Here is a 15,756-nt window from a genome sequence, read left to right on the forward strand (position 1 = left end):
TCATTATTTCATTTTTTATTTAGTTGTCCCGCCCAGATGCTATTTCGTTTTTGTCTTATTTTTCAGCCCTGTTTCGGTGAAAAGGACCTATTCGTTTTTTTAGTTGTCCAGGCCAGACGATGTTTCCTTTTTCTTCTTATTATTATTGTCCAGCCCGTAAAAAACTTTTTTGAAATTCCGAACATTTTTTGATAACCTGAACTTTTTTTATGAAAACTTGAACATTCTTTGAAATTGTGAAGAATTTTTGAAAATGGGAACATATTTGAACATTCGAAACATTTCTTATATACAAACTGGACTTTTTTAGTGCAAGAAGAACTACTTTTAATATATGATGTACATTTCTTTTAACAAATTTAGTGTACGGTGAACCTTTTAAGTTTTTCAGTGCATATTTGTATGCGTGATTGTTGTGCATTCTTTTATACCTTTACCTTGGATATATGCATGTACTAGTATATACCTTGACATGCATGCACATGCGGACTGATGTGATGACATGCTTCATGTGTATCCTACGCATAATAGAAAACTTCCACAGTCAAAAAATGAATTGTAGGGCTTAGTCATGTAAGATGCAAAAAATCAGCCGTATTTATGAGTCGATAGTGGACTTGCAACTAAGGCAAAAATCCAGACCCAGTTGTGAGTCAAAGAATGGACTTGCAAACAGGGAAACAAGGATCAAAGGGCCCACTTGCATGTCAATGGTGGACTTGCAACTTAGACAAATAAAAGAATCGACTCAGGTGTGGGTTAATGGTGGCCTTGCAACTGGAAAAAAAAATAGGGTTCGACCCCAGTTTCGAGTCGATATTGGACTTGCAATTGTGTAAAAAACGCTGGGTCCAATTTCAAGTCAACAGTGGACTTGCAACTAGGGGAAATAAAAGGACCAAAGCCTTAGTTTCATATCGATGGAGAACTTGCAACTAGGACAAAAAAGGGGTTAGACCCAATTGCAAGTCGTTGGTTGACTTGCAACAGTGGCAAAGAAAAGGATCAAAAGGCCAGTTTTGAGTTGATGGTTGTCCTGGGATAAAGAATGGTGCAAGCCCAGTTGCGAGACGATGATTAACTTGAAACTGGGATAAGAAAGCATCACCTAGTTGTGAGTCAATGGTGGACTTGCAATTGAGGCGGAAAAAGTCAGACTCACTTGCAAGTTAAAGGTGGACTTGCAACTAATGCAAAAAAAAAGACTCAAGCCCACTTGCAAAAAAAAAATCGAGCTAGTTGCGAGTCGAGTGGTGGCCTTACAACCGGAGATAAAAAAGTCACACCTAGTTGCCAGTCAAGGGTGGACATGCAAGTGAGGGAAACAAAGATCAAGAGCCTAGTTGTATGTCAATGATGGACTTGCAACTACGACAAAACAAGATTAAGAGACCCATTGTGAGTTGATGATTTTCTTGTAACTGGGATAAAAAAAGGGCGTGCATAGTTGTGACTCGATGGTTGACTTGGAACTATGACAAAAAAGGTCAGCCCCTAGGTGTGAGTCAATGGTGGACTTGTAAGTAAGGTGAAAAAAGACGCGGGCCCAGTTGCAAGTCCACAACCAACTTGCAACTAATGCAAAAATCACTAGGGACCAGTTGCAAAACAAAAGAAACATCGAGCCCAGTTGCTATTCGAGGGGTGGACTTGCAACTGAAGACAAACAAAGTCGTGCCCACTTGTGAGTCGAGGATGGGTATGCAATTAGGGGCAAAAAAGATCAATAAACGCATGTCAATGGTGGACCTGTAATCGGGACAAAAAAAGGATGATGCCTGGTTGCGAGTCTTTGGTTGACTTGCAACTGCGGCAAAAAGATCAAGAACCCAATAACGAGTCGATGATTTTCTTGCAACTAAGACTAAAAAAAGGAGCGGACATAGTTGCGAGCCAATGGTTGACTTTAAACTAGGACAAAAAAGTCAACCCCTTGTTGCGAGTCGGTGGTGGACTTGCAAGTGAGGTGAAAAAAGTGAGGCCCAGTTGCAAGACCACTCTCAAGTTGCATCTAAAAAAATGGCAGGCCTTTTCAAAATAAAAGAAATCGAGCCCAGTTGCGAGTCGAGTGTTGTACTTCAACCTAGAGACAAAAAAGACGAGCCCAATTGCGAGCCAAGGATGGACATGCAATTGGGGGCAAAAGAATATCAAAGGCCCAGTTTCATGTTAATGGTGGATTTGCAATCGGGAAAAAAGGGTCGGGTCTAGCTGCTGGTCTTTGTTTGACTTGCAACTGTGGCAATAAAAGATCAAGAACCTAGTTGCAAGTAATGGGTGGACATGCAACTGAGGGTAAGAAACATTAGAAGCCCAATTGGATATCAATGGTGGACTTGCAACTGGGAGAGAAATGGGCCAGGCCTAGTTGTGAGTCTTTGGTTGATTTGCAAGTGCGGAAAAAAAGATCAATCTCCTAGTTGTGAGGCGAGGATGCACTTGCAACTAATAGGACCTTTGTAACTGAAGTGACAACAATGATCAAAAACGCGGTGGGCGATGCTAAATCAAGTTCTTGCAACAAAACATCAACAAAAGATCGAACAACGAGGGGCTCAAATGAGACATGGTTAAATTTCATCTAGGTAAGATTTAGTAGAACTAAAGGGCAACAAAAGATCGAATGGCAAGTTGCATGTGAAGTTTTCCACGACATTTAAAGAGAATAGATCAAACAACCAAAAACGACACATTACAAAATTTAATCTACATGAGAAGTAGCAAAAAAGTTCATGATTTTTTAAAGAATAAAATAGAAAATAAGAAAAAGGAAAAGGAAATATAAAAAGTAAAAAATAGAAATACTATGGATTTTAAAAAAGTTCTTAAATTTATTAATTAAATAAAACAACGACATATGTTCACCCAAGCGACAAACACGAGGGGGGGGGGGCAAATTCACGGAGAAAAAGGGCAAACGGCCCCAACCCAAAGTGCGACAGTGGGTGAAAATAAAAATAAAAAAAGCAGAGACAACGACATAAACGGGCCGACACAAGCGACGCACCCGCGATCTTACGGTGATGATGTACTTAGATGTGAGATAATTATAAACTATATCTCATCTACATGTGATTTAGCAAAGGACGTTAATATTCACCATACGTGTAGTATATTCGAAACACGCCCACACATCGTGTGTGGTGTGAGCAAGAGACAGCCCACACAGGTTGTGTGTGGGCGGACATTAGAATTGCCCACACGTGTGGATGCGGCTACTTCATGACACACGCCCAACAAATATTACTCATCTCCACCCCGCGCGTGTGACACGAAGTAAAAATACCCACACATCCTGACGCAGCTACGTTAGGTACCCGCAGGATGACATTTAGTTGCCATCCTGGTTGGCAGATGTAGTTATCCGGGATGGCAAGTGTAGTTGTAAAAGTATGGCAACTCTATCTGTTTTGGTTGACTATAGTTACCATGTGTAATTTATGGTAGTTGCCGTGTGTGATTAACTACTTGCCACATATGGTCAAATAATAGTTGCCATGTGTGTTTACCTAGTTGCTACGTGTGGTCCAACCATAATTGCCATGTATGGTTAATCATATTTGTCATGTGTGCTTATCTGGTTCCCACGTACGCGCAACTGCAGTTGTCGTCTAGCAAAGAATCACAATTGTCATGTGTGTTTAACTAGCTGCCATGTTCGTGTAACTGCAGTTGCCATCCTTAACGTATGAGTGTCGTGTGGGCGAAAAGCAGTTCGCCCACACGCGCATGAACTAGGTGGTGGCTGTGCATGCAGAAACTAGTTCGCCTACACAGCACAGCCGGTAAACATCGTGGTGCGGGCGTGTGGGCAAACTCTCCAACACCCACACACCAAGCCCGTCATACGTGGCTTGTAAATTCTGCCTTAATGTGTCAAGATTCATGCAAACTGCACTGGACGATGATCCACACATATGAACGAGTTACAAAATTATCACACGTGTGAACGTTAGTGTTTCCGTTTAGCAAGCTAAAATACATCTAAAATGCGGTCCTTATTCTCATCGTCCCAAGTTCATCGGGTAGAGTCGGTTCTGCGTGCGGTTAACTACCTAAAAAAGAGAGGCGTCGACGGCTCGTCCTAATCTAGCGGCAACAGTTTGTGTCCAATCCGGAGGCGGACTCCAGAAAAGAGACGACTATATATTGTTTGCAGATCGTTCGAAATCAATCATGGAGGAGTCGATCGATAGTTCGATACATGGCCACGGACGACAGTGAAGGAGGCTTCCTCCTCTTCAACCTCGACCTCAGGCGGCTCTTCTCCTCCCAGGAGAAACCCCAACCACAGGCCGACGTCGACTGCCCGCCGCCGCCAGTGCCGCTGCTCAGCCTGCCCGACCCCGCCGTCTGCTTTAAGAAAGTCAACCCCAAAGAGTATATGGTGTTCTCGGACTCTCCGTGCGGCGACCTCATTGCCGGTGTCGGCGCCAACGGACGGACCGTGCTCTACGACGGCACCGCGCTCTCCCGCGGCCCCGACATGACCTCCGCCAAGTGTTTGGTGTTCCTAGTCCCCGTGGGCTGCCACATGTTCTTCGCCATCTCCGCCTTCCCCGGATACGACTTGGGACCCCGGTTCGAGACTCTCCAGCAGCAGCCTAGCCCTGGCGGCGGCAGTCGCTGGGCCTGGAGCGCCGTCCCGGACCCGGACCCACCGGGTCTTGCCTGCCGCCGAGCGGCAGTCAAGGCCTACTTTGTGTCGGGTGTACGCGTCTGGGTCTCCTTGCGGTACCAGGGCACCTACTCCTATCACACGGCACACCGCCGGTGGCGCGCGGAGGGCGCCTGGCAGCTGCCCATCAACAGGAGGGGCGTGCTAGTCCCGGACTTCCTCGCCACCGGTCGGCGGCTGCTATTCGGCATTCGTGCGTTAGATGGTCATCACGATGAGAATCCCTTTTGCGCCGTTGACATGGACGCCAGGCCGCCAGCGGTCGTCGCGACCTGGCCGGAAGCATACCCTTCTGAGGAGCTATGGCGCGCTGGATATAGAACACGCGGGCAATTGGCCGAGGTCGGCTACTGTGGAGGCGGCAGGTTTTGCCTCTGGGTAACCAATCACGACAACACGAAAGCCAAGGCACAACGACGCAGCATCCTCAGTTTCATGGCTGTCCAGCTCTCCCCGGAGCTGCACCTGCTGGAGCACCAACACAGTAACTACATGCTACCCCTAAGCTCACGCCATTTTCCGGCTGATGTAATAATGTAGCCAACTCACAAATAATGTAGCCAACTCACAATAGACTAGGCAAATGTACCCTTCTCGGGCGGACGGCGGGGCTCCTATCCTCCTCAAATTTGTCCGCCAGGGCGGAGTCAATAGAGCTTTGGCGTAAATTCCTGCTTTCTAGCCGTCTGAGCGCGACATCAAGAGTTGGAGGGTTCAAAAGTGTGACGGGGTACATGCAATAAGATTTTCCAAATGTCATCAACAAGGTTAAACCGGCTCTGGTAGTGAGCAGTGACAAAACGGCGCGTCGATGACTCGTTCTGACGGCGATAGCGGTTGTTTGATGATGCATGGCCTTCGATGTATTTTTTTTATTTAGGGTGCTTTGTATTTATAAACTTTCGTAGTAGATGTGGGTCTTTTTTGTTGAAAATAAGTAAAGAGAAAAGCATGTTTTTGGTCCGTCAAGTTCTCAAAAAGTATAGACTTGGTCGCTCAAAAAATATCGGTCTACATTTGATCCCTCAAGTCTCATAGCCGGATAAGTTTAGTCCTAAACCAGATTTTAAGCACGTTTGGGTTTGATCACCACAAAACCGCCTAATGAGCAGTAAATTCAAAGAATCGAATATGCTTACATGAGCAAGGTCCAACCAAAATTCCGTGGTCTTTCGACACTCGAGGTGCTCGTGGCAAAAAAAGGAAATTTTTGCTCAGAAAAAAATAGCCAAAACTTGTTGTTTTCCTAGAGCCTGTCCGATGTCATTTCATGACAAAATTCTGGTCGCACCATGCATATGTAAGAATATTGGACCCTAAAAAATTTCAGATTTTTTCGATTTTTTTTTGAATTTACTACACATTGGGCAGATTTTTTTTTTTCCACGAGGTCCTTGAGTGTCAAAAGACCATGAAAAGTTGGTCGCACCTTGCGCATATAAGCATATTGGACCCCCCAAAAAATTATTGGATTTACTGTTCATCGGGTGGTTTTGTGGCGGTCAAACCCAGTCAACGCGCTCAAAATCTTATTTAGGACCAAACTATCCGGTTTTGAGACTTGAGGGACCAAGGAAGATTTAGTTGCATGGTGCCAGTTGACCTTGTACAATGCAAGGTGCTTAGGGAAGATATTTATAGAAATAAATCAAATTTTTCTTAAGCATCAGTGCTTATTTATACAGGGTAGACGCTTAATTAGGCATTCTCCTAAAGAAATAAGCATCGTTGCTAAAGAAAAAAACTCAGTTTAATTTAGTTCTAGATACATCTTTTTTCATCCATTTTGATGACAAGTATTTTCGGATAAAGGAAATACTAAGCACCTCTCTAAACATCTTGCATTGTACAAGGTCTTAGACGTAACTTTGTAGTTTGTACGGGAGCCACGAAGAAGTAAGCTGATATATAAGCAGTTAATTAACCAATCACGTTTACAGTCACACACCTAGCTTCATTTTTCACAAACGAACATCGCTTATATTACACGACACACTCTCAGAGTATTACGCAATACTATTGGTTTACTTATGTGCTCCTTAGAAGCGGTAACACATACACATACGGAGTACGTACACCACAGGAGTAGATTACATACACACATAATAAAGCGGGGATATATAGTTGGGTCCATCGGTAGGTTGGTCCTATATATATACGTACGTATTGATTTCTGCTTACGTATTTATAATTCAGCCGTGCCATGGATGGACAAGGGCGCTGGCCGGTGATCGATGTACCAAGCATCTAGACGACGGAGAAGGGCAAGGGGATGATGTTAAGGATGCCGCCGAGGAGGCCACCCACGATCTGGCCGACGAGGCCAATCAGGCCGCCAAGTCCTCCGAGGCCGCCGCCGCTGTCAGCACCCAGGAGCTGCACCGGTGCGGCCAGCGTCCCGGTGACGCTGGCCAGGGACGCGTTGCACGCGGCTAGCGGGGTGACCACCACCACTTTGCACTGGTTGCCGAGCAGAGGGGCGAGCAGCGACGACGTGACCGCGCCCATGTTCATGGTGAATGCTCCTCTCTCGTCCGCCTTGGCGCCGGCCACCACCCTGCTGCCGCACACCATGTGGACGACGGCGTCTGCCCGGAGCCGAAAATCAAGTCAAATAACGATAGTTAGGACGGCCCGACAACAGTTGCAGTCATTAGGCAAGAAACATGCATGAGAGGTGCTTCCTTACTCGGGAACGGCGGAACCGCAGCCACGTTGATGGAGCTCCCAGCGCTGCATGGCACCACGCCGGCGACGAGGGCCAGTGGAAGCTGCTTGTCCGCCTCCGCACTGCGCGGCGCGAGGCTGACGACGACGAGGAGGAGAGCGGCGAGAAGAAGGCTATTGGCTGCCATTTGCTTCGACACGCTCGACCACTTTGTTGTATGCGTGACTGTGTGAGGATGTTGTGCTGCGTTGAGTGTGGTGGCTCATGCTGCTGCATGGATCCCCATTTTATAGGCATGCGAGGAGGCCAAGTTGCCGCGGTTTTTTACGACGACTCCAAGGTAGCCGCAATGCAACACTTTCTGGTTCCACTGAATCGCTGCGCGCGTGCTTGCAGTGTCGTAGCTGGGCACGCTGCTGTCCGCGTCGGCATGGGAAGGGTCTAAAGTTCGCCCAAGCGCATGCTTCAAGCAGCAAAAATCTCGATCAGTTCACGGGCACCATGCATGGAGATGGAGCACTAGCAGCGTAAAGCACCAGCGCATGCATGCCAAGCCAAGCTAGAAAGATTTTTGATCGCGAGAGCTACGATCGAGGGCGAGGACACGCCTTATTATTCGCAAAAATGATAGCCAGATTATTACGACGAATAACCAACCTATAGAATGTACAACATGCGTAGGGTGCGCGCGTGATCCGTGGGGATGCTGTTCCACGGCGTGCTCGATTGGTGCATGCGGGTGGAGTTATTGATGAATATTGGTTCATGTGCCTAACAGTGCCAAGAAGGGAGAAATTATAGCGATGTCCTTGTCGATTGGATACGTGCTTCATTCCCATATTGGATCTGTTTAGAGTCTTAGGCCATCTCCAACAGATGATATAAAAATATGGTTGTGCCAAAAAACATGTCATTTGGGTTCGTTTTGGCCAAAAGAAAAACAGTTCCAGAAGACGCCCTATACCTATGTATGCCAAAAAAAATTTGCAACTGCCCCAAATTTTTGCTACAAGTGTTGCATATTTGCAACACCTTTAGCAGTTGTCCTAAAACCAAAATGTTGCAGCCGGAACCCAACTGTCAGAACAATTATGGCCGTAATCATGGAAAACATCAGTATTCATTTTTTTAGCAAAAAAACGCCGGATGACTTGTAATGAAACATTGAACGCACGATTTGCCATGTTTGACACTAGATCTGACAAGGGGGCTTGCTTGTCATGGTGACGTGGCAGGGGATAAATTTGTTGAGTGCAAGAGAGGCTGCCGCCATTAGTTATGCCTTCCTCATCTTCGAGAACCCCTCTCACCAGTCGGAGCACCTGGACGCGGCAGCCGTTGCAATAGCTCAATCGTGTTGTTGTCGTCGGCCGCCGGTGGCAGGGGCGGGGAGGGATCGTCCCCATCCAAGGAGGAACAGGTACCTGTTATCTTTTTAAAAAATCAGTTATAGCTGCTCTACCACTTTTTACAGTGTGCAAAGGCTGATTTGGCGGGACGTGTAACTTGACTTTTAACAAGGTACCCCTCGATTTTATTTACTTTGCATTTTAGAAATGACTAAAGTCAAACTTCATAAAATTTGACCAAGTTTATAGAAAACAATATAAATATTTACATAACAAATCTACATGATGGGATGTAAAAGTACATTCAATAATAAATTTAATAATATTAATTTGTTATTGTATATGTAAATATTTTTATGTATAAACTTTGTCAAAGTTTATAAAGTTTGACTTTAATCAAAGTTGGAAAGGAAGGGAGTACTCTTCCTTGTGAAGCACTAGTCCGTTGACTGACCAGCGGCTGAGCGAGCCAATACGTTTGAAGTTTCTCCGACGACTGGAGACTAGTCTCACTGCCCTGCCTCCTGTGTACACCGACAGCTGGAGCCGTCGCGTGATATATTTACTTTTGAATGATTGTCTGAAGAAAATACAGCTCCTAGTTCCGTCTTATTTCCATGGCTACCTTGGGACGAGAATATCAATCCATCTGAGGTTAGCTTGGCCGCCGAGCCAAGATGCCGGCAGGAGGGTTCTCGGCGTCTTCCCCGCCGTCCGGCATGGAGTTCGAGGCCAAGATCACGCCTATGGTGGTCACCTCCTGCGTCACGGCGGCCACCGGCGGGCTCATGTTCGGCTACGACATCGGCATCTCTGGTACAGCAAACATCGTTCTACAAAGCAATTAACAAGTAGGACCATGGTGTATCTAACAAATCATCGTATGCATAGGTGGGGTGACATCCATGGAGGATTTCCAGCGTGAGTTCTTCCCGACGGTGCTCCGCAAGAGCCGCGAGAACAAGGGGAGCAACTACTGCCGATACGACAATCAAGGCCTGCAGCTCTTTACCTCGTCCCTCTACCTCGCCGGCCTCGTCTCCACCCTCTTCGCGTCCTACACTACCCGCCGGCTCGGCCGCCGCGCCACTATGCGCATAGCCGGCGCCTTTTTCATCGTCGGCGTCATTTTCAATGGCGCTGCGCGGAACCTCGGTATGCTCATCGTCGGCAGGATCCTGCTTGGCTGCGGTGTTGGCTTCGCCAGCCAGGTCAGAAAGTTCCCGGACTTCAAATTATATGTTATGCAGCTCCCAAACAAAAACTAAAATGCAAGTGGTCTATCCATCTAACATTTTTTTATACTACTCCCTCCGTTCCTAAATATTTGTCTTTTTAGATATTTCAAATGATCTACTACATACGGATATATATAGATTCACTCATTTTATTTTGTATGTACTCACTTATTGAAATCTCTGAAAAAACAAATATTTAGAAACGGAGGGAGTAGAAGTATATGACAGGTTAATCAGACTCTCCCCATCCCATATTAATTGTCCTGAAACAGATGTATCTAGACGTATTTCGATGTTAGATACATTCTTTTGAGAGACAATTAATATGGAACGGAGGGAGTACATGCTAAAATTACTTCTAAAAAATTTGTATTTTTTCGACCCCATAAATTAAAGTATAGGATAGTAGGAAGTTTAAATGAATGAGATTGTTTTCTTTTTGTTCTTTACGATGAAGCTAGCCTCAATATACACATACTCCATTGGGATTTATTAGTCCCTTTATAATTTGGGTTAAATTTTGACTATATATTTAAGTATCAAAATGTAAGTTATATGTCTCAAAAAATATATTGTTGGATTCGGATCCAAAACAACTTTCCAATTGTGTTACTTCTCGCTACATATAAGGTATATTTCTTTAGGTGATTTATGGTCAAAACTTGACGCGCAATATGAATCTTGGGCTCACAAACTGATTTCTTATTTTTGCACATTAATATCGACTATTCAAGAGCAACAAGTGTTGGCAATGAACAAGAGTGGGGATAAGTATTGGTTTGGTGGAAGTGTATATCACAAATTGGTTTGGTCGAACTGCATATCGGGTTAGTTCTATGCACAAAACGCACGTTGTTAGTGGTTACATCAGTGTTTTGTGCAATCATAGACATATTATTAGTGAACTATATGAGTAGAATTTTTCTAGAAACAAAGTGCAAATGCAAACACTGTCTCTCTCTCACACACGCGCATTCCTATGAACACATGCACACATATCTTATCTTATGAGCACTTTCGATAGATTGAGCCGACAGATCTTGAGATTGATGAAGTCACCATAGCCGTTTTGTAGTAGATGGAGATGATCACTGAACAGATAGAGTCGGAAAGCCTAGAATAAATCCAAGAAAATACGACCACCCATGTCAAGTCTACGACATGAACCCTAGTGGGCAGGTTCAATCACACAGAATAATAGCCTATTATTTCTTGACCTCATGTTTTGATATTACGATGTCGATATACTGACATGTACATGTGCAGGCTATTCCTCTGTTCTTGTCAGAGATCGCACCGACTACAATCCGCGGTGGCCTCAACTCCCTGTTCCAGATAAACATCACTGTCGGCATTTTGTTCGCCAACCTCGTCAACTATGGCACTAACAGGTACCTGCCCATCAGGCGTCTTCCATGCTATGCTTATTTCCTACCATATATAGAACTTTTGCATTACATAAAATGAGCGTATATGCCTATAGACTTACCAGCAAATGGTTTTCATCCTCATGCAGGATCCACCCTTGGGGATGGCGTCTTTCTTTGTCCCTCGCGGGATTCCCGGCTGTGTTGTTCACCCTAGGTGCATTCTTCATGGTCGATACACCCAATAGCCTCATTGAGCGCGGTCGTCAAGAGGAAGGCAAATTTATGCTCAAGAAGATCCGTGGCACCGACAACGTGGAGCCAGAGTTCAATGAGATCGTGGAGGCCAGTCGCATCGCCCATGACATCAAGAACCCATTTCGCAGCCTCCTACAACGCCACAACCGTCCCCTTCTCATGATCACCATCCTCCTCCAGATGTTCCAGCAATTGACCGGTATAAACGCCATCATGTTCTACGCCCCGGTGCTGCTCACCACATTGGGATTTAAGACCGAGGCTTCACTCTACTCGGCAGTGATCACGGGGGCAGTGAACGTATTGTCAACATTTGTATCAATGTACACTGTAGACCGAGTGGGGAGACGGATGTTGCTGCTGGATGCCGGCGTGCAAATGTTCCTCTCGTTAGTGGCCATGGCCGTGGTGATGAGGACAAGGGTTACCGACCGCTCAGACCACCTCGGCCATGATTGGGCCATCATGGTCGTTGTCATCATCTGCAATTTTGTATCCTCCTTTGCTTGGTCATGGGGCCCACTCGGGTGGCTCATCCCGAGCGAGACCTTCCCGCTCGAGACGCGCTCCGCGGGGCAGAGCATCAGTGTCTGCACGAACCTACTCTTCACATTCGTCTTTGCGCAGGTCTTCCTCTCGATGCTCTGCCGCCTCAAGTCCTTCATATTTGTGTTTTTCTCCGTCTGTGTTGCCATCATGTCGCTCTTCGTCCTCTTCTTCCTACCCGAAACAAAGAACATTCCCATCGAGGAGATGGCTGAAAGAGTGTGGAAACTACACTGGTTCTGGAAGCAATTAATGAATGATGGAGGTGACAACCACGTCATCAGCGAGGAGGAAACGCCATCGACGGTGTCATTATTTGATTCGTTTGTAGAATGAAGTAGCATCAACCAGTGTGGCTTTATTTTGTAAACAAGTCAAAATCAAGATTTCGCAAATCTTGGGTCTTACATGCAACACAAACATATCTTGGTGCTCCAGTCGTCTGCACAGTTATGATCGATGATAGTCCATGGAGCGCAAATAGCGGGGAGTACCCCATAGCTTCTTCATTCTCACGGAAAGAAGTACCAGAGCTTGATGTTGCAGCGAAAAGGCCGCATCAATGAATCAGAGTTTGTATAGGATTGGGATCTTTATGATTATTAGTTTTTCACTTATATATTAAAATACATTTCAAATATTGTATGGCATCATGTAACACTCAATTTCAGGAGCCCCTTAACAAAATAGGTGCTTCCACTAGATCACAGTGTTAGATATTCTATGCCCGCGGTTAATTGTCCATTTGTCCATAACATGTTGGATATACACTCAGGTGTGTATATCAAAGTGGAACGAGATCCTCTGACTTAGATCGATCTACTGCAGAGGGAAGTAGTACGGCGTGCGCCGTCCGTTGGCCATCCGATGGCAGGAACGTAGAACGGGCTTTGTCGCTCAGTTCGCCAGCAAAACTACCGGCTCATGAAGCCCAACGCGACGCAAGCGAGGGAAGCAAGGGGAAAAGGGCGCAAGAGGCCACAGAAAAAGAGCGAGGGTTACAGAAACGGCGGGAAAGTTCACTGGAAGGAGATCGCTGGCGCCCAGTGGGGACTGCTGCTCTGCTCGCCAAGCTCAGGTAAGTCTCCACGGTCCTTTCTCTCGACGCCTAACACATGAATAAAATTGATCTGACGTTCAAAGGTATTACTCCCAATATTTTTTATACACTTCCACAAGTCTAATGTTTAAGTTTGACAATGGGTAGGGTATGGGTAGGGTAGAGCAATACCGTACCCATACCCGTATAGTCAGTGGGTACAAAATTCTACCCATACCCATACTCATGGGTATGAAACTTTACCCATACCCATACCCGATGGATACCCGTACCCATTGGATACCCAGCGGGTAGAACAAATAGTACACAAGTTGTTCACAATTTTATACTCATTGATAGCACATTTGACTAAAAATATTAATTATCTCAGCTCAATAACAGGTAGATGAGTAAATGACCACTATCAGTATTTAGAAATCACACCATACTCCTTAAGTCAATAGGACTAGACGAGTCACATGACAAATTAATGACTAATTGATGACAACTTAACATTAGTTCACAAATGGGCAGGGTATAGGTATCCCTGCGGGTACAAGGCTATACCCGTACCCTACCCATGACTTAACAGGTAGGGTATGGGGTATAAAAGTGTGCCCATACCCTGCCCATGCGGGTACGGTACCCGTACCCGTGAGTAAAGTTGCCATCCTTACTGATGTTCATGTTATTTTTACATTACAGAGTAGTATTGCCTAGTTTGATACCTCATGTTGGCATGGAATTCAAAAATTCAGATGAGGCTTGGTCATTTTGGCTTACCTATAGTATACAGAAAGGATTTGAAGCAAGAAAAAGGTATACAAACAAAAGGCCAAGCGATGGCAAGGTTACATCATGTAGATTTGTTTGTGCAAATGAGGGTCTTCGATCACAAGACAAAAGGGATTATTTAACAAAGTGCCCTCGGTTTCAATCATTTTAGAGAAACTGTAGTTTTTGGTGCTGCTCTCATGTATGATGAAACATTTGCGTCCTTCAAGTGGTTGTTTAAAGCCTTTCTAATAGCTCATAAAGGAAAGGGGCCTAAAACATTTTATAAAGATCAAGATATTGCAATGGGAGAGGCCGTTGGGGAAGTGTTTGCAGAAGCATGGCATGGATTATGCACCTTTCTTGCTTCAATTTAGTTCCGTTCGATTCTGCACACACACACACACACAAATTGTTTGTTCTTTTCTGCATAGGCACAAGTAGTTTACTGGAACTATTCTTCAGCCATAACAAACATTTAACAAACATTCAACTCTGCACATGTACAAGTACCATTCAAATCTGATCAATTCAGCACAACTAGCGTAACAACAGAGCTTCTATAGCAGAACTACAACAGAGTATAACACTAGTTCAGTCATACAGAGCTTTTCTGTTGTTACTCTGAAAAAATTCGTACAGCAAGACCAAATGCAAGCAGCAGAGCAAATGGCCCGCGGAAGCCTTGACGGCGTTGGTTTCGTGGCCTCCGCAGCTTAGCGGCGTCGACGGCGCCGGCTCCGCAGCTCCACGGCCTCGACGGCTCCGAGGCATCGTGTCTCGCTCCGACGCTCAGTTGCCTCCGCGGCTAGGTGGCGTCACAGCCTGGACGGGCAGAGGCTGGCTCCGCCTCCTCCACGGCTAGGCGGCCTCGCTTCCTGCCGGAGCTGCTCGTCCCCGACGGCGAACCTAAGGCGAGGCCAGAGTTTTTTTTTAGAAGCGAGACGAGAGCTCAAGCAAGAGATGAATCGGTGCATGGCGTAGGATTGGGCCGCTTGGGTTCGTGTGGGCACGAACGAAAAGAGCGCTTTGGTTGTACCCCACCAGCGAATGTCGTTAGATCACCAACGGACGGAGCAGGGCGTACTATTTCCCTCTGCAGTAGATTGATCTAAGTCAGAGGATCTCTTTCCATAAAAGTAGGTTAACCCGATACTAATTTACTTCCAGCATCCGAATTTATTTGCCTCTCTTCTATGTTAGGTCAAAATTTAACCATGAATTTAACTAGCAAAATACAAGTGACATCACAAAGTTTATATTGTAAGATTCTTATTTGAATAAGTTTCCAATATATGCTACTATATTTTTACATATAACCTTTTATTAGTTAAATTTATGATCAAAATTTGACGGAAAGCTACATAGAGGGAGTAGATTGAACCACATTTTCAAAATCACTTTTGGCTACCTCCATAAGAGAGGACAAAAGAAACCTCTGAATATATAAGCAAACCGTTTTTGCTGGCAGGTTTTTCACATACTCATGGCATTTTCTTCAAGGACGCATAACGGTTACTGGAAAGAAAGAAGTTTTGAGACTAAAACGGGCAGAAATTGTCAATGTTTCATCTGGCGTCGCAACTAAAACTGTCAGAAAAATGCGGTCACATGTGATCCCCTTCCCATGGAACGGTTGTTAGTTAGTATTTTCGTATTTGTATTGCACTACAGGGAAACAAATGAAGTCGGGTATGAGAAATACTCTGCGAAGACCAATATAACCTTGGCGAAGTGTAAGAACCAACCTGTGATTGAGATGGTTATAGGTGCACACCTACCAGGGTTCAAGTCCTGGTGTTTGTATTTGTCCTGAATTTATTGCAGAATTTCCGACGA

At 45.3% G+C, this 15,756-nt stretch overlaps 2 protein-coding genes across 2 annotated transcripts; one reads left to right on the plus strand and one right to left on the minus strand.

The window, feature by feature from the left end:
* Nucleotides 1–6,563: 6,563 nt before the first annotated feature.
* LOC125512781 (phylloplanin-like) lies at nt 6,564–7,602 on the minus strand. Its single transcript, XM_048677863.1, has 2 exons — nt 7,368–7,602; nt 6,564–7,266 (listed from the first exon to the last, which is right to left on the minus strand). The coding sequence occupies exons 1-2, from the start codon at nt 7,531–7,533 to the stop codon at nt 6,926–6,928; spliced, it is 507 nt and encodes a 168-aa protein (XP_048533820.1). The 5' UTR covers nt 7,534–7,602; the 3' UTR covers nt 6,564–6,925.
* A 1,681-nt stretch (nt 7,603–9,283) lies between these two features.
* On the plus strand, nt 9,284–12,735 carry LOC125512782 (sugar transport protein MST4-like). Its single transcript, XM_048677864.1, has 4 exons — nt 9,284–9,511; nt 9,587–9,906; nt 11,200–11,324; nt 11,450–12,735. The coding sequence occupies exons 1-4, from the start codon at nt 9,373–9,375 to the stop codon at nt 12,438–12,440; spliced, it is 1,575 nt and encodes a 524-aa protein (XP_048533821.1). The 5' UTR covers nt 9,284–9,372; the 3' UTR covers nt 12,441–12,735.
* The last annotated feature ends 3,021 nt before the right edge of the window (nt 12,736–15,756 follow it).

This window comes from Triticum urartu, chromosome 6, assembly GCF_003073215.2.
Source record: "Triticum urartu cultivar G1812 chromosome 6, Tu2.1, whole genome shotgun sequence".
NCBI classification, from domain to species: Eukaryota; Viridiplantae; Streptophyta; class Magnoliopsida; order Poales; family Poaceae; genus Triticum; species Triticum urartu.

What these genes read in the sequence shown, in the direction of transcription:
- LOC125512782 (XM_048677864.1), top strand. Translation starts at nt 9,373, where the DNA reads ATGCCGGCAGGAGGGTTCTCGGCGTCTTCCCCGCCGTCCGGCATGGAG. An exon ending in CTACGACATCGGCATCTCTG is followed by an intron (nt 9,512 to 9,586) that starts GTACAGCAAACA and finishes TCGTATGCATAG; the next exon opens with GTGGGGTGACATCCATGGAG. An exon ending in GTCAACTATGGCACTAACAG is followed by an intron (nt 11,325 to 11,449) that starts GTACCTGCCCAT and finishes ATCCTCATGCAG; the next exon opens with GATCCACCCTTGGGGATGGC.
- LOC125512781 (XM_048677863.1), bottom strand. Translation starts at nt 7,533, where the DNA reads ATGGCAGCCAATAGCCTTCTTCTCGCCGCTCTCCTCCTCGTCGTCGTC. An exon ending in TGCGGTTCCGCCGTTCCCGA is followed by an intron (nt 7,267 to 7,367) that starts GTAAGGAAGCAC and finishes GGCTCCGGGCAG; the next exon opens with ACGCCGTCGTCCACATGGTG.